This window comes from Crotalus tigris, unplaced genomic scaffold, assembly GCF_016545835.1.
Source record: "Crotalus tigris isolate CLP2741 ecotype Arizona unplaced genomic scaffold, ASM1654583v1 scf7180000017680.1116333, whole genome shotgun sequence".
NCBI lineage: Eukaryota > Metazoa > Chordata > Lepidosauria > Squamata > Viperidae > Crotalus > Crotalus tigris.
The window spans coordinates 48,992-72,061 of record NW_024096562.1 but is presented as its reverse complement, the minus strand read 5'-3'; the positions used below and the strand labels follow the sequence as shown (position 1 = coordinate 72,061).

The following is a 23,070-nucleotide window of genomic DNA, read 5'->3' as shown; positions in this document are numbered from 1 at the left end:
GATCTTGGGGTGACTTTGTTGGGACATCCACTCCTAGGAAGATTGGCAACTGTCTTGAATGTTTTCCACTAATGATCTTTCTCACTATAGAATGATGAACTTTAAATTGTTTGGAAATGGCCTTATAACCTTCCCAGATTATTGGCAGCAACAATTGCTTCTCTAAGATCATTGCTTTACTCTTCGGCATTGTGTTAACACACATACCTGAATGCTAGAGACAAGCAAATTCCTAAAACTGGCTTTTATAGAGATAGTCACACTTACTGATGATCAATTGGTCAAGAGACTTGACTGCTACTTAGTCTCTTCATACCTATGGAAGCACTACCAATGTACTTAGTTTTCCGCATGGCTTCTCCATTTTGGCTTTCTTTTTGTAAAATAAAAGATATGATATAATATGACATGTGTTGTTCACTTGAGGTTGAATTTACCTACTTATAAAAACTGCTAAGGACCAGATTATTTTTTATTATGTCCTGATACATAAAACCATAGAACTCAAAGAGGGTGTTCTTTCTTTTTCACATGACTATATCTTATGGAATCTGTTTTCTGACATCATCCTGAAAGACTGACAATAAGTGCTAATAACCATACCATCAATGACATGGAAAGGGACAACTGCCTGCATTTAGGCTTGTGTTCTGGCAACCATTGCAACATTCCTTATCTTTCTGTTAGAGGCTGACTCAGTTTTGGCATTCCTTTGCCATGTTATTTTATGTTCTTTTGATGATAATTAGCTATATGCTTATATATGTGCAATATATATATTTGTAATTAATGTCCAAAAACCTAGTACTAAGTAAATATTGTTGCTATTTTATAGAATTTAACAGAATCACACAAGGCAACTAATGACACTGAGTGAGCTTTGCTATAGTAATGTTTCTATGTTACTTGTAATCATTAAACAATAAAAATAGACAATATTCAGGCACATATTGTTGTGGTATTCTGATCAGCTGCTGTAGAAAATATGTGTTTCTGGGTGTGTACTTGAGTGAGAGTGTGTCTAACTTCATTGCCTTTGTAGAGGAAGGGAAAGAAGTCTTTAGCAGCTGATACACTTACAGGTTTTCCTTTTCTTATATTTTATTTTTACAAGTGATAGTGTGTTTGTTTCCTTTCCAATTCTGTAAAAATGATCCTTGATTCAGGTTGCAAATAAAACCTCTGCAAATAAAGAACCACAGAAATTCAGCTTATTATCCATGACATGTGCAAGACACATTAAAATATTTTTAATTAGCTAAATGAGAATTACTGTATATATTTATTTAGGAAAAAATCCTGCAGCATATATATTCATTGTATGAGGAAAAGCTATTTCCTGTTTATTTCCTTTATCAAGTACTTGAAGCTGAATGGTGAAAAGCATAATCAATGGAAAACCATAAAGAAAAAAACTGCATTCATTCACTTTGTGTTGCATTAACAGTAAGTTTCTCTGACCTCCTGAAAAATAAAATAAAAAACAGTTTAGCAGAGCATTTAAAACATACCAACCAATATGAATAATTAAAAAATACTCCTATCAGTTTGAAGTAGAATATACTTTGTAATCCCTAACGTATTGGCTGGTTTTAATCAAAAGGTACTACAGCCAGTGCTGTTTTTCCCACTTGCTTTGAGACAATGGCCTTCTCCAAATAATAGTAATTAGAGCAATAGACATATTATTAATAGCACTGCATTGATCAGATTGCACAATCCTGATTATGTCAAATTGATGGAAACAAAATGGGCATATATTTTTTTATTGTTTTTCCATTTTTAATTATGAGCTCACCAAATCTGGAGTTCAGTAGCCTCTAAAGCTAATAAATAAATAAAAATACTGGATACAGTATAGATATGGCAATTATCCTTTTCCTACTCATCTCTCCTGTTCTTACTTTCTTCCACATACATTACAGATATTTATTATTTACTTTCTATCACTATCTGAAGAATCCTGACTGCAATTTTACATATTTCAGCATCTATAGATATCTTGATAAACCATGTAGTAGTCCATAATGCCATTTTCAAAAGCCATTTCTGAATATTTTGCCCCGCACATGTATATATTATTCTGATTCTCCATATTTTGATTGTGCTAAATATTAAGATTATGCTTTCAGTGCTCATATTCTATTGCCTATGCAATGCATTCAAATACTGTACATCAGAGCTACAGGGTACCTTTAATTAACATCACCAGTGATATAATTGATAAACTGTCTTACTCTCAAAATAAGAACCAGGATGAGAAGCTGCTTTTTAAAAAATTTTCCCAGCATGTTTGGTGCTTGCTTACCCAGAATCAGACATTATCAGAAAAACTGATTATGTACAGTACTATGAAAAAGTCTTAGGCCACCTTTAGATTTGTTGTTGTAGCAATTGTATAATGACCATATATAATTATGTCTTAGTCTCATTATTAAAGTATAGCCAGAAAATATAGGAAATTCGTGTGCAGAATCCAAAATAGAGAAAAGCAGAAAAAACAGCTTCCACGGGCCAAAGTGACAAGTATGTGGTGTGACCTCCCCTTGCACCTGAGCAACAGCAGACACCTGGCCCCCATAAACCTAAATGGAATGGAACCCTAGGTACTGCCATTGCTAACACCTGTATGTGTCTTATTATGTCATGCTAAAATGACTGCTGTGCAAAAAGGTCTATTACATCAGGTTTGTGCAACATATGCTTCAGGATTACATACACTATAGACACATGTTGTATGAGTGTAATTCATTGGAAGCTTGCTAATAAGGCCCAATTTCTATCAAATCATTTCAGTCAAAATGCCAAGGAACACAGAATTTGACAGACAAAAAAATCATACTTTTGCATCAGCAAGACTATTCTCAAAGGGAAATCAACAAACAAATTGGATATTCAAGATGTGGTATTCAAGACCAAAACATAATTATGGTCATTAAAACATTGCTAGAGCAACAAAGCAGGTGGTGGCCTAAGACTTTTGCACAGTACTATATATAAAATGTAAGTTACATGATTGTATTTCAGCAGTGATATCTATTTATTATTATTATTGGGCAAATCATTTTACAATATCTTACAAATACTTTCTCCATCATAACAAGTAGCAGAAATTATATGTCCAGAAATACAGAAGACAGGGACTCAGACAATAGTATTTCAAAGGCAAATTAAGTCACAGGATAAACTGAAGGCCCTTTGTATTAGCAGCCAGTGAACAACCAGAGATGGGAAGGTGGCTAAAGGCTAGAAACATTAGAAGTTTATGGTAAGAGTTGTCCTGGGCTCTAAATGTTTGTGTTTGTGGATGATTTCTGTTAGTTTTCTCCTTATCCAAACTTATCTTTTGTAGTTGAGACCAGCTACAATTATTCCATAAGCTAGAATCCTTGCATATTATCTTATACAATGTTCTGATATGCTTTATTAGTAATAGCCACATTTAGCAATATCTTTTTTTTGCATGGAGCTGAAGAGTGAAAAGCTAAAAAGTATTCATTCCCTGTTGAAATGTTTGCATATGTTTGCTATTAATTTCTACCAAATAATTATGTGAGAGAAAAAATAATACCAAAATTAAAAATATTTGTAGTGGATAATATTCAGTGGCAAAGATATGCAAAATTCATAAAAAACTAAAAATGGATAATGCATTTTTCATAGAACTGTACATTGCTAGCAATGCAAGTGACGTCTAATGGACTAAAGGCACTTTGGTATAATTTTGATTACTCTATGTGTGCTTATGTGAAGCTGAATGCTAAGGTGTTTCCTGGTGTCTTAGTGTGAGCATTGAGTACATATACCAGCATAATCCCTGATCATTCAACAGTCTGAAATTTCTGTGAAAACTGTGGTATGTCTTCTCTTTTATTTGTTTTTGTTTTTTCACCACAAAGTGAAAACAAAACAATCTGATAATTTCCCAGGCTGAATACATGAGGCAGTATGGAAAGAAGTGGTTCCTCAAGATCTAAAGAACTACAGTTCCCAGCATCCCTGACCATGAACATACAGGCAGTAGTTATTAAAAAGTGTAGATCAACAACATCTGGGTGGCAAGGGTTTTCTAATAATAGAAAACTAATACTAAAATAATAACAACATATGCACTCCCCAAACATTTAATTTAACCAACTGATTATAGGTCTGCTTTGCCTGTACCTTTAAATATACTATATAATTTCACACAAAATGAATAGTTTGGTGACTACTGCATTTCAAAATACTTTATTAGAGGATCTACACATGTTCTGCAGAGTTATCCATGGCATTTTTTAAATGAAAAGTTAATTGAAAAGCAAATGTCTTACGCCAGACATTCTATATCTTCCCAAGATGCATGCTGTTACATGGAAAACTTGGCTTTTTTCATTCATTTTGCATACTTCCTGAATTTCCTGTGCTCTAAATATTGCATTGAAAAATAAATTAGAAGACTTTTATTAGAAGCTCACTAAAATCATCTTATTTCTTTATTAATCAAATTGTATAAAAACAACTCTGGGCAGTCACACCAATCTTCCCCAGAACCCCAGTGTTTTACATTGCAATCAAATTTCCAAAAGGTTTTAGCAGCAGTTTTTACCATTCCTTATGCAGCTTGAAATCATACTTTTTATGTACTTATAAACAACAGACCAAAGAATGCAAATGTTACTCATAACCCTATTCAAACAATAACTGACCAAAGGAATTCAAAGAAGTTCTGGGAACATGGGAGTGAAAGAGCAAGATTTTCTGGTACTTCCAAGATTCTGCTACCATAAAAGTAATATGGGCATCAAGTCTCAGAAAGGAATCAGGAGAACTTTCTTTGTCAGTTTAGGTATTTAACCAAGGAAGCCAATGTAAAGTCCCAATGCAAAGTGAATGAAGGGCTTTGATGCCCATAGGATCTATATACCATTCTGACCTAGCAGCCCACCAGCAATGTGAATATCCCCAGCAGGAAATTCATGTCACAACATTTTCATCAACCATATCTTGCTCATTTCAAATGGATATCACATACCTTCCCATACTATCCTATCCTCCCATGGATAACTATCCAAAGGGATTGTGGTTATCCTGGACTTTTAATTTTTGGCTGAGTTGTTGTCCTTACTGCATATACAAAGCCAAGGAAGTTTCAATCAATTTTAATAGACTAAGCACATTGTTACATGGCTATAAGTTCACGGCAGAGAAATTTAACTTACTTCTTGTTTTTCACGATTCTGATCCATATTTAGTAAAGATGGTATTTTGGATAGTTCAGGTTTCTTTGACTCCCTTTTCAGCACTCTTACCTGTTTAACTTTTACAAGAAAAAATAACTATTTCTAGAATTGCACTTTTTTTTTCTTTCTCTTTCTTTTTTTTAAAAAAAATTAAACTGTGGGTTTGGCTGTTTAGATCACTTTGTTGTGTTAGAAATGGCTGGTATATATATAAAAGTAAAAAGTTGAGGCTGTAATGACACTATCTTATTTTAGTGTGCTAAAAAGAGTTAGAAGTCAATGATTTTCTTTTCCCCCCTTTCCCCTACTCTTCTTCCTCTTCCCCGTTTCCTTCTCCATTTTTCCAATATTTCACCTTTTGTATTTACATCTTCATAAGCTTAATAAAATTATTAATATAGAATTGCACATTTTCTGTTCTGATATTCCAGTATTCCAAACAACCCAATAGCTAACAAAATCCTTGAATACTGCAAAAAGAAACCATTGCAAAAGAAAAAATGATCTGTTTATCAAAGCTTTCATATTTTAATTCAGCTTTCAGTACATGTATATCTGAGGACGTCAGCCTGTATGGTTAAAAATAAATGAAAGCGGCCATTTTCAGGAGCATAATACCCGTCAGAAAAGCAACATTAATCACTGCCTCTGGTCCAAATTTGAAGCTCCTCAGGCTGCTTAGCGTTAAAAATAGCCCAAGATCTGTTTTTAAAAAAGGAACTGAAAACAGAAATCACTGCAGTTTTCATGGCCGCTATTTATTAGTGAAATGAATTCTGGGGAATGTCAGTTGAGACCATGAATACTATGAATACATTTTTTTGCTAGTCATGCCACTAGTCTCTTCAGAACAGGTCTGAAGTTGAATGCAGCAACAGGTATCACATCCTTATGTAATGAACACGTATGACATTACATACTGTACTTACAAACATACACACACACACACACATTGTATTCTACTTATTTGGATGTTTGTTTGGTTATCTGCTGCTTATAGACATGTACTGCCTCAATGAACACAGTAGTATGTTGTGACTTCTATTGCCGGGTTGAGTTTCAAATTTGCTCTGATGGGGAAATGGCATGGCTAGCGAAATATCAGAATATATTTGATATCTCACACTGCATTATCCAAAAGATATTTCACCAATAAAAAAGTGATTCTTCTATTCCCCTACCTCATGTATTGCAAGCCTTTTAAGAAAATGAGGGGATTGCAAAGTAGTTTCTCGGTTGGTTATGGAAATTCTCCAGTTCAAAGAAAATAAAGCAATACATGTTCCTGACCATCTTGAGGCCAAATTATTCAGGACTTTATCTTTTAGTATTTTATTTATGTTTAAAATATTCTAATGAAACTATTTTTTTACTGGAGAAAGCAGCACTAGATAGAGGGGCTTGTTTTAAAAAAATCAAACAAAAACAAGTGCAGCCAATGACATTTACACAATACAGGTAATCCTCAAATTACTACCACAATCAAGCCCAAAATTTCTATTGCTAAGCAAGCTTGTTAAGTGAGTTTTGCCTATTTCATGTCCTTTTTTGCCAGTTGTTAAGTTAGTAACGTGGTTGTTAAGTGAATCTGTCTTCCCCATTGACTTTGCTTGTCAGAAGGTCGCAAAAGGTGATCAGGTGACACTGGGACACCTGCAATCATCAATAAATATGAGCCAGCTGCCCAACGTCATGTGTCCATGAGAATGTTGCAGTGGTTGTTAAGTGTGAAAAATGATCATAAGTTGCTTTTTTCAGTATTGTAACTTCAAACAGTCACCAAACAAATGGCTGTAAGTCAAGGATCACAACTAATGCGTCTAATGGAAAAATATAAAGGCTAAAGACCCCATTTGAATTGGGGGCAAATATGCTTGCTGGCTGCCACTTAAATCCAGCAATAACTGTACTCCAATAATAGCGGAATTTCTTCCCATTTCCAGTAATTTCTAGATTTGGTTTGCATGCAGTCATCCATTTACAAAGGAAAGATGCTGCTCCAGTTGTGTACTAAAAGAAAAGATTATTTGCTGTCAATAAACATTTTGGGAACTATTTTTGGGAACTATCTTATCTACTCTACTTTGTATTTAAAGTCCATAATTACGTATACACATTTCAGATGTGAAGCCCATAATTATACACACAAAGACCAAACATATTCACAAAGATCTGTAGAATATAACAAACATACTTTCCATTGCTTTCAGTTCTTTCTGTTGCCCTGTTGTAGTTAATTCTGGCAAGTGAATTTCTCTTTTCTCACATCTTGAAATGTTGCGTTTCTTCCTGTTTATGTTCACCATTTGATCAATTTGAGCAGCTCTTTCATACAGGGAAACCTTTTCCATTTGGTTCTAAACATGGAATAATTATGCATCCAAGGAAACATCTATACCATGATTATAATATAATTTATATCAAATCAGCAACACAACACTTCATGGACAATTGTACATACAACAGCACCAAATGCCGCCCAAAACCATATTTTAAAAAAATAAAAAATAATTTTTAAAAATTTAAAAATTAATTATCAGAAATATAAGAACTTGGTCCTAATCATGCAAAATAACTATTCTTGGGAGATATCTATAAGAATTCTTTGGATTTGAACTACTTTATTTAATTTTTAAAATTATTTTTATTCATTTCTGCCTTTCATGTAACATACTAAAAATCTTTCCTTTATTTAGGAAAAGCTTTTATCACCAAATAAATTTATACCATTATAATAGGAAATAGAAGTTTTAAAAAATATCAACTTTGCTGTCAAGCAAAATCAAGCTTCTAATAGTGAGTGTCACACAAAGTGCACTAACCAAATAGGTAGTAAGACAATAGGGGAACTCAGGCACCACACAGGTTACATAGAAAGTAAACACAGGGTCAGTCATAAAGGACTCAAATGTCTATACACCAATGCACAGAGTATGAATAGCAAACAGGGTGAACTAGAAATTCAGGTTAATGAGGGCAGATATGATATTGTTGCCATTACGGAAACATGGTAGGATGAAACCCACAAATGGAACACACAGCTAGAGGGATTTAAATTATTTAAAAGAAACAGACCAAATAAAAGAGGAGGCAGAGTTGCTCTCTATATATGTAAGAAACAACTACATCTCTACAGAAATAGAGCACAACAATGATGAAAACTGTCTTGAATGCATTTGGGTCAATATAAAAGGGGAAAAAAACGACATTACCATAGGTGTATACTACAGGCCACCCAACCAAAGAGAGGAAATAGATGATTTTTTTGCTAGTCAGCTAACTAAAGTATGTAGGAAGCACATCACAATAGAAATGGGGGACTTTAACTACCATGACATCAACTGGGAGACAAACTCTGCACCAAGTGGAAGATCAAACAGATTCCTTGCAAACCTAGCAGACAATTTTGTCTCCCAAAAAGTAGAGAAGGGAACTAGGGGATTAGCCATTTTGGATATAATTCTCACTAACAGAGATGAAATGATAGAAGGTGTTGAAGCCACAGGAACCTTGGGAGAAAGTGATCGTGCAATATTGGAATTCAACATTATGGAAGTGTAAGCAATAGAACACAGTCAAACTAGAGTCTTGGACTTTAAGAGAGCTAATTTCAATAAACTTAGAGAGGGCTTGGGAAGGATTCCATGGATGAGAATCCTCAAGGGGAAAACAACTCAAGAAGCTTGGGAAATTTTGAAAACTGAGATAATAAAAGCCCAGTCCAGCACAATACCAACAAAGAGGAAAAATAACAGTTCTCAAAAGAAACCAGCATGGCTGCATAAAGAACTCTCTGATAAATTGAAAGATAAAAAGGACAACTATAGAAAGTGGAAAGAGGGGCACATAACTAAGTCAGAATATCAACAAATAGCCCGAGCCTGCAAGTGAGGAAAGTTAAGGCTCAAAATGAACTAAGGCTTGCGACCAAAGTCAAAAATAACAAAAAAAGCTTCTTTCAACATGTAAAAAACAAGAAGAAAGTGAAGGAAATAATTGGTCCATTAGTGGGGGAAAGTGGCAAGAAAGTGAGGAGCAACAGGGAGAAAGCAGAACTATTTACCTCGTTTTTTGCATCAATATAAAAGGGGAAAAAACAGACCAACCTACCAAAAATAGTGCCATAAAAAACAGAACAGAAATGCAAGTTAAAATAGGCAAGAAAATGGTAAGTGAGCACCTGTCCAGCCTAGACGAGTTCAAATCACCAGGATCAGGTGGATTACACCCCAGGGTTCTCAAGGAACTGGCAGATGTGATCTCAGAACCATTGAACTATATTTTTCAAAGATCCTAGAGCACTGGGGAACTACCGGAGGACTGGAAAAAAGCTGATGTAGTTCCCATCTTCAAAAAAGGAAAAAAAAATGGACCCAAGAAATTACAGACCTATCAGCCTGACCTCAATACCTGGGAAGATAATCAGACAATGAATCAGCGAACATCTAGAGGCAAACAAAGTCATTACTAAAAGCCAACATGGGTTTGTCAAAAACAGATCATGCCAGACAAATCTTATTGCATTCTTTAACCAAGTGACAAAATTAGTGGATCAGAGCAATGATGTGGATATAATTTATTTGGACTTCAGTAAGACATTTAATAAAGTAGATCACAACCTACTACTTGATAAGATAGAAAAATGTGGGTTATACAGCATCACCACCAGATGGATCCGTAGCTGGCTGACGGCCGTACTCAGCATGTGGTCCTCAATGGAACCGCATCTACATGGAGGGAAGTGTCTGGTGGGGTGCCCCAGGGCTCTGTTCTGGGCCCAGTGCTCTTCAACATCTTCATTAACGATTTGGACGAGGGGATAGATGGGGAAATCATCAAATTTGCAGATGACACCAAGCCGGCAGGAATAGCCAACACTCCAGAAAACAGGCTTAAGATACAGGAGGATCTGGACAGACTTGAATACTGGGCGCTATCTAACAAAATAAAATTCAATGGTGAAAAAAGTAAGGTTCTACATTTAGGCAAGAAAAACCAAATGTACAGGTATAGTATAGGGGATACCTTGCTCAATAGTAGTAACTGTGAGAGGGACCTCGGAGTCCTAGTGCACAATCACTTAAATATGAGCCAGCAGTGTGCTGCAGCTGCCAAAAAAAGGCCAACACAGTGCTGGGCAGCATTAACAGAGGGATAGAATCAAGATCACATGAAGTATTAATACCACTTTACAATGCCTTGGTAAGGCCACACTTGGAATACTGCATCCAGTTTTGGTCACCACGATATAAAAAAGATGTTGAGACTCTAGAAAGAGTACAGAGAAGAGCAACAAAGATGATTAGGGGACTGGAGGCTAAAGCATATAAGGAACAGCTGCTGGAATTGGGTATGTCTAGTTTAATGAAGAGAAGAACGAGGGGGGACATGATAGCAGTATTCCAATATCTCAGGAGCTGCCACAAAGAAGAGGGAGTCAAGCTATTTTCCAAGGCGCCTGAAGGCAGGACAAGAAGCAACGGATGGAAACTAATCAAGGAGAGAAGCAACCTAGAACTAAGGAGAAACTTCCTGACAGTTAGAACAATTAACCAGTGGAACAACCTGCCTCCAGAAGTGGTGAATGCCCCAACACTGGAAGTTTTTTTTTTTTGAAAGTTTTTTGAAAATTTACAGAAGAAAAAAAAATTCCCCTCCCCAAACCCTCCCCAACCCTCCCCCAACCTTCCCAGAGCTGAATACAGGCTTAATTAAAACTTAAAAGAAAAAATTAACACTGGAAGTTTTTAAGAAGAGACTAGACAGCCATTTGTCTGAAATGGTATAGGTTTCCTACCTGATCAGGGGATTGGACTAGATGACCTCCAAGGTCCCTTCCAACTTTATTATTATTGTTGTTGTTATTGTTATTATTATTATAAAAATTATTGGGCAAGCTAAATTAATATATTTTGTACTTTAGTAAGTTCAGCGTTATTTCTCTGAAAAATCCATCTACAGTTCTTGGTTTACATTGTCTACTATGATTTGTTTATTTCATCTGCTAAAGAATAAGAAGCAGCAACTTCCTTTGAAAAAAAATGGGAAACCCAAGGTAATGTTTGAAGTGTGTTTCCAAGCATATTCCTCTAAAATAATTATTTTAACTGGCACACTGAAAGCTATGAAAACTCCATTCTGGGTCAGAATTCGACAGCCAATCTTCCCATAAAAATTTGCTGCTTTCAGGTATCACATTCAAATATGCCTTCACTGTAACCAAAACCACCAAAAAAGCCAAAGAGATGCATAGTTCAGTGACAGTTGTTTATTTTCCAATTCAGATCATAGGAACAAGCTATGGTCCAGAGGCCAGGAATGTGTAAACATCAACCTGTCCATTTAATATTGAGTTGTTTACTCATTTTTAGAAGCCTGAAAAAATGCAAATATTTTGCAAAGGAATATAATTGAATTGGAATAATTAACTTCAGGCTATACTAGAAAAACAACAGAACTTTCTGAATGCTTTAATACTAGGGATGGACACAACTAGACTTCGTTTAGCAACCTCAATTGGAACCAGTAACTCAGATGTTAAGCAAAGCAGTCCTTAAGTCAGATATTTCAAACTCAATTTCATTGAGGGCCGCATCAGCACTGCGGTTGCCCTCAGGGGGCCGGGTGGGTGTGGCCAGGGTGGGTGCAGCCTACTGGATGGGCGTGAATGAAGTTGGGTGTGGCCTACTGGGTGGGTGTGGCCAGCTCTACATCGTTCATGTCAAGGGTGCCTGTGAGGGCGTGGGCAGGCGTGGGATAGATCTAAGGGTCTCTGGCAGAAGGGGGTGGGTCCAGGGCAAGTGCCAAGGCATGGTCCACTGGAGGAGCCTCACTGTTCCTCTCAAGCCATGCGGGGGGGGGGCTTATGGAGCTAAGACTGAATGCATTTCAGCATAGATGGCCACCACAAAATTGTACATTGGCTCCCGGCTGGCCTGGGCCAGGGCCAAGGCAGAGGGGGCCATTCCCTCACTGTTTCCAGGATGGCTTCGCGGGCCATATGAAACCACTTCGTGGGCCGCATCCGACCCCCGGGCCTTGTGTTTGACATATCTGCCCTAAGTGAAAAAGCATATGACCGCAACAGTCATTTGACTCATCATTTGATTTCAGCTTTCTTTTGCTTTACTGCCAGAAAGTTATGATTCCAAAAGCCTGGTGAATCCAAACATTGAGGAAAGTTTCCAGAATTCAACTTACAAGGGAACTGGGTAAAACAAAAAATCTTATGGCCGTTTTCTTCCCTACTCTTCCCTCCTCGTACTTGGATAATTAGCAAGAATTAATGTCTGTATTTGCATTAATTGGATAGGAAGGGATTCCAAGAGAGGAACTTGCCATACAATGGGGAATACACATCTAAAGGAATGTGCTGGCACTTTTTCTATCAGACTCATGGTTTAGGGGCAAAAAAAATCTTCAGTGTGAAATTAATTAGGGTCTGGTCAGTGTCAGGCAGCAGTGCAAGTCTACTGGAGGAGTTCCAATCAACTAATTAAGGTTGCAGAGCTGAGCTGGTTAACTTGAAGTTAGCACCTTCTCGAGAAGCACTGCATTATGGAGAAAAGCTTCTAGAGGAAGAGATAGCTTGCTTAAATAATCCCTCTGCCCTGCCAGGGGGCAAAAAAATAAAAAGAAAAACCAGGTGTAGGACGATGTAATATTGTACTATTTGACTGTAATGGCCAATATGACTGAGAAACAATGTGAAAGTCCTATATAAGCTGCCACTGGCTGCATAGTTACTTTTTTCTCGCTGTTGTAACTGCAAACAGTCATAGTCTGAGGCAATCACTAAACAAGGACTACCTGTACAGCAAATCAAAACTCTAGAACAGTCAGCCGCATGATATTGACAGATTTGCTTAAGTTCAGCTGAAATCAGTAGTGATATTATTCCCTCACTGATTTAAAAGGGCATAAGAAGTTGTTTTTTTTAATGTACCTAAATATGAGACCATCAAACAGGAATGCTGATTTTAAGATACACAGCCTGCAAAGAAGGTAAGCTCCAAAGAGGAGATATCCTGATTTGTTCGTTTTTTTTATCCCGCCTTTATTACCTTATAAATAACTCAAGGTAGTGAGTGGCCTAAAGCCACCCAGCTGGTTTTTCATGGAACCTCCTTCCCATTTGACCTGTAGCTGGGCTATAAACCATGTTTAAACAAAAGTTTTATTTCTGTCACATCTAGTGTATAGCTTAAAACTAATTGAAAAATAATTTGATTTACAATTGCATCAGTAGTGCATGAATTACATTAGTTACAACATATATTTTTTTATAATTACTTGAGTCATAACTCCATCTTCCTGACGATTGTTTGAACCTATTTGTCCTACTGATGGCCAAGGACTTCGCCGTTTCTTTGCTTTTTCTGGAAGTCTGATAAAGAAAGAATATATTTATTCTTAAACAATGATTGAGCAGTTGAGAGTGTAATGTTTTCCTCCAAAATGAAACTAAAAAACGTGTTTCATATATTATATCATTTTAAAAAAATTACCCTGGAAAGATCATTTTTAAATAAGGAGTCAGACACGTTGTATTTAAATCTATGAATTAAAAAACCTCTACTCTTTAAAGCTTTGAACAAGCCTTGAGGGTTGAACGAGATGTTTTCCTTCTATTAACAGAAATGATTGGCTGGTGGGAATGTAAGATATTCCCAGGATCTCATTATATGATGTTTATGATTGTGATATTATAATTATATTTTATATAGTATTAATCCAAGTTATGGAGAGGAAAGAAAACATTGCTTCAGGTTGGTTACAATTGGAGGAGCCTATAGACCAGGCATGTCAAACTGTCAGCCCACGGGCCGGATGCATCATACTGAAAACGCGCCCACCCCATTGCCGGCAATGGGGAAAAAGTCACAATACGTCGCATGTCACGTGACATCGCAAGTTTGACATGCCTGCTATAAACACTCTAAAATAAATGAACAAAAATTAATACTCGTTCCTATCCTCCATCCAACTCTCCCCTACATGTGGCCAGCATTCAGTTTTCTAATACATACCTTGAATTAGGACACAGGAAATGTGAACTGAAATTCGCTGTAAGATTTGCACAGTTTGGATGTATCCGTGGCATTGTTGTACAGGGTGTCTGTGGAGCTTCATCCCTTATCCCACCAGCATCAATGCCAACTGTTATCAAACTGGTACCATCACCAACTGGGGGTTTGCTCTCATGTGGTAGGTTGAGAGCATTCTGAGACAAAGTCATCCACTGTGAAACAGCATCTTCTTGTTCATTTCTTTTAAACTCTGAAATTTCAGATTTTCCCCCTTTCACTTTAATACCTTTGATCTTCATCTCCTTTGATTTTTTGTCTTTTTCCATTTCCTAGAACAGGTAATACATTCAAACTTTGCACAATTACATCTACTCACACTATAAAATGTGAAACATGTTTATGAAATTCACTGAGAAATGAAACTGTCCAAGTCATTTCAGAATATGAATTCACAATTTAAATTAGTTATTTTGGTAGATAACAACATAACGAAGGCCCTGCTTTGTAATTTTCTGATCCAGAATACTAACTCAACAATTATGGAACACTAACTTTGATACAGTAGATGAAATATCACCTTGCCAATAGAGTGCCTGAACTTTTATTCTCTGGATAATATGCTGGGATTTTTAATTGTGGAATTGTCTTACTAAAATAATCTTTATAGGGATACTGCATTAAACAAAGTCTTTTAACAATTTAAAGCTATTACATTTGTTACATCAAAATATTGTTGCACAAAATCCATCTCATCGGGATTGTAATAAATTTGTTGGGTTTTTTAGGTGTGGCAAAACTCTTTGTTGCTTTTGCTGAAAAAGGAATGCCAGTATTCTTCTGCAGCTTGCTACACCTAAACACAATATTTATATTAAATGAATGCTGCTCAAATGGAAATATTTCTTCATTTCTAAAGGCATTTTATTTTACAATTGATGTAATTGCAAAAAAAGCTGTATAGAATCTCAGCTTAACAACATTAGACAAAACAGAAGTCCTGAGGTTTTTTTTTATTAACATTAAATTGTTTTCCTTGGCTAGCCTTACAGCCTAATTAAAACAGCCTATTGTAATACCAATTCTAGTACAAACCAATCAGCTAGAAAGAAACCAATGCCAATAATTTGATATCACATTCTATCAAATTGAATTTTTAGTATATCTTAGTATCACCATCATTTTCTTATGCTCAACAGTACCTGATTCTCACATCCTACCTGGACAAGTTTCCTTGGCAAAGTTTTTCAAAAGGGGTATGCCCTTGCCTCCTTCTTAGGGCTGAGAAAAACTGTCTGGCCTAAGGTCACCCGGCTGGCTTTGTCCCTAAGGTGGAACTATGACTCACAGTCTCTCAGTTTCTAGCCTGATGGCTTTGCCTCTGCACCAAATGTTTATTATCAATTTTAATAAATGTTTTAACAGTTTTAACTAATGTTTTTGATATTTTATTTGTACACCACTCTGAGTCCCTCTGCATGAAAGTTGGGTGGTTTCTAAAATACATACATATATACATAATCTCAAGAGTAAAATTACATATTAAATTACATCTACTTCTACAACACATATATCACCAAATTTGGATTTGTCTGTCCAAATTGTCTGATGAGATTAGGGTGTTCAGTTTTATATTCCACAATAGTCCATGCTTATATGGCATAATAACAGAACCTCAGAACATTCTCATCCATAGTTTCTAAGGGTTTCATTCAAAATTGTGAATACTGGTTCCATGAGCCCCATTTTGTTCAATTTAATTTCTGGTAGTGACACATTTTCTGAAGCTTTCCTCTAGATCAGGGGTGTCAAACTGCCGGCCCATGGGCCAGACCCGTCATGCGGAAGCCGTGCCCACCCCATTGCCGGCAATGGCAAAACTCTCCCGATACGTTGCACGACATCACATGACGTCACAAGTTTGACATGTCTGCTTTAGATTTAGAAACTATTTTTTTCCTGGGATTATCAAAGCAGCAGCAATAGATATAAAATCAAAAGTAAAAACAAAACATGCCCTGGCTCTCCACATGGAAGTGAATATGGACACTAGAGATCTCAAATATGACACTAATGTAGTAATTATATTAGAGCTGCACCTGATGGGAATAATACACATTAAAAAAAATCAAGCTTATACTGGCAAGTTCAAAGCAGAGATGCATTTGAAATCAGTGGTAGATCTATTGAGACCTTTTACTCCATTTAAGAGAACAAACAAAATGGAAAAACTCCCATGAAATAAAGCTTGATTGCTAGGGCCTACACAGATAACACATCCATGTAGTTTTCTTAGCAGCAGCATGGAAATTGTTTGGCATGTGGCCTTTCTGGATATTTTGTTTCCTTCAAGACTAGTTTGCAGCAGAGATTTCCTACAGTCCTCCTATCCAAATTCTAGCTAGGTATGACTTTGCTTGGTGTTTTTTTATTAATCAACCAAGGATATCTAGGTGTTGCTCCCTCAGCATCTGAGGTGAACAATCCCATGGTAAATCCTTCCTACCACAGAGTAAGACTTCCTGAATGCAATGAGATGGACAAATAAACCTGATAGAATTGTACTATTTAACTGTTAAGCATAAATCTTAAATTCACAATCATTTAATCAAAATTCATTTAACCAATATGCTTAATTAAGCCATATCTAACTTGAAGTTCATGAGTTTTTTTGAGCAAAAGTTCCCACAAGTCTAGACTTGTTGAGAGAAGAATAAATCACTGTGTTAAGAGAAGAATAAATTAATTTATATGAAAATTAATTTAATATAGCTATAAAATGTGATTAAACCATACATAAAGCAATATAATAGTATACATGTAGATATTTAACAGATAATTTGTATATGTTATATGCTGTGTTATAGATCAAACATTTTAAAAGAATAATCATAAATCATTCTTACCTTTACAATAATGGGACCATTCTGAGACATGTTAATATGAACTATTCTCTTTTCATCTTTGATTTGTTCAATCTCTTTGCTACTGTCTCTGAATTTTGAAAGATAATTCAGCTTTGCTTCTTGTAGTAATTTGCTTTTCAATTCTGGTAAGAATCTGATATGAAAAAGAACATTATTTACATCACAGTGACAATTTCAAATATAAACTTGTCCAATTGTTTGATTCCCTACAACTGTTTTGTTCTCCCTGCTTTCCCAACCACCTACTTCTTCCTAGAAAGCAAACTACTGTATATGCAATAAAGTAAGCATAATTCATAGAAAAATTAATGCAACAGACAGTTCACATAACTCTTCAGTATTCAGCTTCAGTTACTGCCATATATCTACACTCTATATTAAGCAAATATACTGTACAAAGCACACAAATGACAACACATGTTCTGTATATCATAGATTTGACCTCGTTGGAAAAGACTTTAAAAAGAATTTGCTGCTGCACTCTATGTTCCATGTTAAATATTTACATTCAGTACAAAATATATTCTAACTTTCCAATTCTCTTTCAGTCTTGAGAAATATGCACTGTTCTATGTGTTGTGTTTAAAAATCAGGATTCTTTCAAAATAGCAAAACTATTTTAAAATTTGAAAAACAGAACAAATACTTAGACAGACTTGCAACAAATTCACTATTTATTCAGTCTTTTTATCTAATACTTAAGATTATTATGTCATCCATGAATACGCTCCAAACTATAAGGGTCTGCAAAAAAAGAAGTTTACACTTGCTTGTGCTTTAAACTTTCCTTTTTCTCATTGTAGCCATTCAAGCTAATTACTAAAATTGTATCCAAAACTATAACGATATATGCATTGATAAGCAAGATTGGGTGACAAGATAGGCAAGGCTGGTAAACTTTCTAATATAGTTACATAACCCATCTTCTGCACAAAGGCAATAAAACCTGATTCCATTATTCTCAGCCTTTCTATTGAAAAGATATTGCCTTTCTCTCATCCCTAGTTTGCTTATATTATGAGCCATTTGTTGAAACTGAGAATATCTCATTCATTCATCCTTTTTCTTTCTCAGAAGATGAATCAAGTTTCTAACAACATACATTCTTATAATAAAAAATACCTGTCTAGTGATGGGAGATTCTCTTGTATAGATTACGTTTTTCACCATTCCAAGATATCTATCTGTAAGACTCACAGGGTTTTTTCAACATTTGTGTTCACTTTTTTTGACACCTGAGCCCAATTAGTTCAATATCAGATATGCAAAAACACAGCTCTCAAGAACCAGTAACCTGGGTCCTGAGATCTGGGTTCAAAAAATGAGGTTTTTCTTCCTTTTCCATAGGACTAATTCCTCCTATGGGAATTAATCTCTTCCTTTTCCTTGTATATTTTTTAGTTTCTAAATGCAAACCACTGTCTTTAGAAAAGGTTTCCCTGTCAAAGGGTATAATTTTCAAATTTGAGCTCTGAACCCCATCACTTTACATCCTGGAAGCATGAGAGTTAGATCAAAGAAGAATAAGATAACTTCACCACCTTTTTCTTTCTCCCAGGCTACTTCCCAGAGAGTTGGCTAGTTACGAAGTTTTGAGAAAAAATTATTAAATTTCATAAAGTAATACCCTCATGTTCACGTTGTTCTGGCTATGATAAGGAGAATTCTTCAGTTACCATCATTCGCATTACTGTCTCTGGCCCACCTTTCACATAGTCTTTTGCCCCCCAGATTTGTTTCGACTGAAAAAGCCAGAATTCCCAGGCAAAGTTACACCGTATAGAAATTTTAAAAGTACTAAGCACCGAGAAATCTGGAAGGTATTAGTTAGGGAGGGATGTTTTGATCTATAGATACTGGGACATTGAATAGCAGCAATCACACAGTAATTGCATTTCATATTGCTCTGCTTTATATCTAAAACATTTCAAGAAAATAAGGTTTTCAAGAAATCAGATGTTACGCATAAAAAAATATAACGTCTCAGCAACGTAAGCAGTATTAAGTGGAGACTTGGCTCTTTCTAATCAATAAATTAACAGCAATTTTACATCTGTCATATAAAAAGCCAACCATCTCGAAAAGCTCTTTGAGTAAATGCTGAATGTTATATCCAAATAGCTTACTTTTCAACAAAACCATCTCTGGTGAAATATTCATGCTGTAGCAAATCAGCAGATGATATCCTGTCTGCAGGATCCATTTGTAAACAAGCCTAGTAAATAAAAATTGTTATGTTAGAAATAATATATTATAGAAGAATGTTGTGTAATAAAATTTATATTATATTTTTTCTATTATTTAAAAAAGTAAAGGTAATTGTTTTTAGTTTCAATAATGAGTATCTTTCTTTATTGGCAGAAAAATGTAGCTCAATTTTTCACTACAAAAATTCTTATATTAGCACACTGATATGAATACGGCTCAGTCCTTTTAAGACAAATTCTGTCTTGCTTGAGACAGAAAATAGCTATCCTTCTCATCATTTTGAAAGGATTTCTAAGAGCGCTTCAGGAACACAGGCCTATTTTATAGCATAAGAAATGCAAATTGCTGATAATTTATTGTCTAGAATCCTACCTAAAGGAAATACACTTTTCATCTATAAAACAATTAATGTTTTTAAGAAAATAAAAATTACAAATATAAAGAAAGGACAGCAAATGTTAACAAAAACAGAACCATCTCAATACCTCCCAAGTTCCCTAGGGCCCCCACTCCTGATACAGGTTTTGAGGACTTCCAGAAAATCATCAGAGATAGAATCAGCCTCATGTCAGGGTCCATAATATGGGTGCCATGGCAGAGAAGGCTCATCTGCTGAGACCTGCCAAGTATAAGTCCCTAGCGTACAAGACTTGTAGCGTACCTCTTCTGATTGAATTACCAGATATAGTATATATATTTTTTCAAATTTTATTTATAATACAATTAAAAACAAACATTGGATTTGACATGACATTCCAGTATATATATTCTTCTCAGATTATTCTACTGTTTACAATCAATTCTTCATCTCTACATATACATCTAAGTTTTATATACAATACTTATTCTAAAATAACATATATTTCTATCTTAACATTCGTCTTTAATCCCTACTGTCCTCTTCAAATTCCTCCAGCGGTAAAATTTATCCCAGGTTTCATAATAAACTGATCCACATTTATCTTTTAATATCATTTCCATTTCCGCACATGCTAATATTTTATGTATTAACTCTTCCTCTGTGGGAATTTCCTTGCTCTTCCATTTTTGCGCTAAAGCAAGCCTAGCTGCAGTCAGGATGTGTAGCAGCAGGTAAATTGTTCCCTTGTCATATTTTTCTGTCGTTATTCCCAACAAAAAGAGTTCAGGTTTTAACTCTAAGTCCAGTGTTAATATATCCCTCAACCAGTTTTGTGTCCTGTTCCAATACTCACGGATCTTTGGGCATTCCCACCACATATGGTAGTATGAATCTAATGCTGTTTTACATTTCCAGCATAGGGGTGAAATGTTTGAACCCATTTTGGCTAACCTTATGGGTGGGAAATACCATCTATAGAACATCTTGTAAAGATTTTCCTTATATGAGGTAGCTAAAGTGAGTTTCCTATTCTTTTCCCACAGTTCTTGCCAAATATGTAGGTCGATACTAAAACCAAAATCCCTACTCCAAATTAACATGATCTCCTTAACCTGTTCTTCATACATTGTCTGATCTAAAAGAAAATGATATATATTTTTAAATCATTTTATCCTCGGGACCTAATAAAATTTTATCTAGTTCTATCGGTTCTATCTTTATACCCCACTCTTTTTTATCTTGCCTATATCTTGCTTGTAGTTGGAGGTATGCCCACCATTCTAATTCTATCGCTGCATCTTGGAGATTCTTCCTCGATTTTAATTCTCCTCTCTCGTCAGATATAGTATAGTTGAAGAGAGGCAGTCCCTCAAATAACTAGACTGGAGGATTTTAAAGGTAGAAAACAGTACCTTGAATTGGACCCAGAAGCAAACTGGTAATCAATGCAACCCAGGGAAGTGTTGTTCTAAAGGCACACATAACTGCCCTGCTGCTTCATTTTGTACCAACTGAAGCTTTCAGATACTCTTCAAGGACAGCCCCATGTAGAACATGTTAGATAATTCCAGTCAGAAGATGACCAAGGAATAAGTGACAATAAATAGAGCCCCTGATCTAGGAACAGGTGCAAAACAAAGATGTGCAAAGGCCCTTCTAGATATAACTGCCATCTACTCTTTGAGCAGGAATCATGAGTCCAGAAGGACCTCCCCATCCAGACCTTCACAGCCTCCAGGCACCAAGATGTCTGTGGTACTGCTTAAATCACCAGGGGCAAAGATGTGTCATTAGTGTATTGATGATACCTCACCTAATAGCAATGGATGAGCTCCCCCAGTGGCCTCGTGAGATACCGAATAGGAGAAGAGAGAGCACCAAACCCTGGGTCCCATACAGTAGCTTCCAAGGGTAAGATTCCCCTCAATGACACTGACAGGAATTGACTCTGAAGAAAGGAGATGAACCAGTACAACACAGTGTCACCCGCCTAATTTTTAATAAGAAGGTTGACAGGGTTTTTAAGTCTCATATTTTAAGAACTTCTTTACTTTGGGTTTGGAAGAAATATTATAGAAGTGATTCAAGAATTCCATTATGGGCTATCCCATGGCATGTGATAGAAGGGATAAGGAGAGGAGTTAAGATGGATAGTATTTCTTATATACAATTACTTAGATGGGATGGTAAAAATTGGCAATTAAAATCCATGGAGGATTTAACACAAGAAGATATTATTTTTTCATGGTTTCAGTATAGACAATTATTGGAAAGGTGGAAGATAGATTGTAAGGTGGGTTTGCTTAGAGAGGATGAGAATTTGTTAAAACAAATAAAAGATCAAAGACGAACCCATATCAAAAGAATTTATGGGGTGTTAGTGGAACTGGATTCAGAAGCAGAACTAGTTAAAGATTGTATGGTTAAATGGGCACAAAACTTTAATGAATCGGTTCCATTAGATACTTGGGAGATTATTTGGGTGAGGAATGTTAAATTTACACAAGCCCAAAACTTACGGGAAAACTTTTATAAAATGTTTTACAGATGGCACCTTGATCCACAAAAAATGTCTCGTATGTATTCAAACTTGCAGCCTAAATGTTGGAAATGTGGTTGTTTGGATGCTACTTATTATCATATTTGGTGGTTATGCAAAAATATAAAAGCTTTTTGGATTAAGATATGGTGGAATATTCAAAGAATTTTTAAAAGAAGGATAAAATTTACTCCACAATTGTTTTTGTTGGGTATTGTTTCCGACTGTGACAGTAAAGAAACTATATTAATGTTAAATCTAATTATAGCGGCTAGGTTGTTAGTAGGGCAATGTTGGAAGAAGGAATCTTTGTCTACTTTGCAAGAATGGTTTCTTAAAGTTTCCTATTTAGCAGAAATGGCAAAGATTTCGGCTTTTTTGAAAGATCAATTGCAAGAGAAGTACCTTTTGGTATGGAAAAGATGGATAAATTTTATACAAGTATGATATAAAAAATATTATTTAGCTTTTGAATAATTTATATTTAAAGTTTAAGATCTTTTTTCTTGTTGTTGTTGTTTCTTTTTTTCCTTTTTCTGTTTTTTAAGTATTGGGGTTAAAGTATTTTATGATTTGTTTAATTATTGTAACCAAATTTGTATATGGTTTATTTGTGTTTAAAATTTTCTCCTTTAAATTTTAATTAAGCCTGTATTCAGCTCTGGGAAGGCTGGGGGAGGGTTGGGGTGGGTTGGGAGGGTTGGGGGAAGGGAACTTTTTTGGGGGGGAAAATTTTAAAAAATTTCAATAAAAAAAAACCAAAAAAAAAACCACAGTGTCACCCACC

At 35.6% G+C, this 23,070-nt stretch overlaps 1 protein-coding gene across 12 annotated transcripts in view; it reads right to left on the bottom strand.

Annotated features, from left to right (window-relative positions):
- Positions 1–1,089: 1,089 nt before the first annotated feature.
- Positions 1,090–23,070, bottom strand: part of CDKL3 (cyclin dependent kinase like 3) — a 53,394-nt gene continuing 31,413 nt past the window's right edge. For 4 of the 12 annotated variants that reach the window (XM_039337467.1, XM_039337476.1, XM_039337474.1 and 1 more), the window contains 6 exons: positions 19,302–19,390; positions 17,155–17,308; positions 14,252–14,580; positions 13,515–13,608; positions 7,417–7,579; positions 1,090–1,464 (listed from right to left, as the gene is read on the bottom strand). In XM_039337467.1, coding sequence (XP_039193401.1) covers positions 1,283–1,464; positions 7,417–7,579; positions 13,515–13,608; positions 14,252–14,580; positions 17,155–17,308; positions 19,302–19,390 — 1,011 coding nt within the window. In that variant the 3' untranslated portion in view covers positions 1,090–1,282. Of the gene's footprint in view, positions 7,233–7,416; positions 7,580–13,514; positions 13,609–14,251; positions 14,581–17,154; positions 17,309–19,301; positions 19,391–23,070 lie in introns of all 12 variants that reach the window. The other 8 variants (XM_039337468.1, XM_039337477.1, XR_005556062.1 and 5 more) reach the window with 7 other exon arrangements.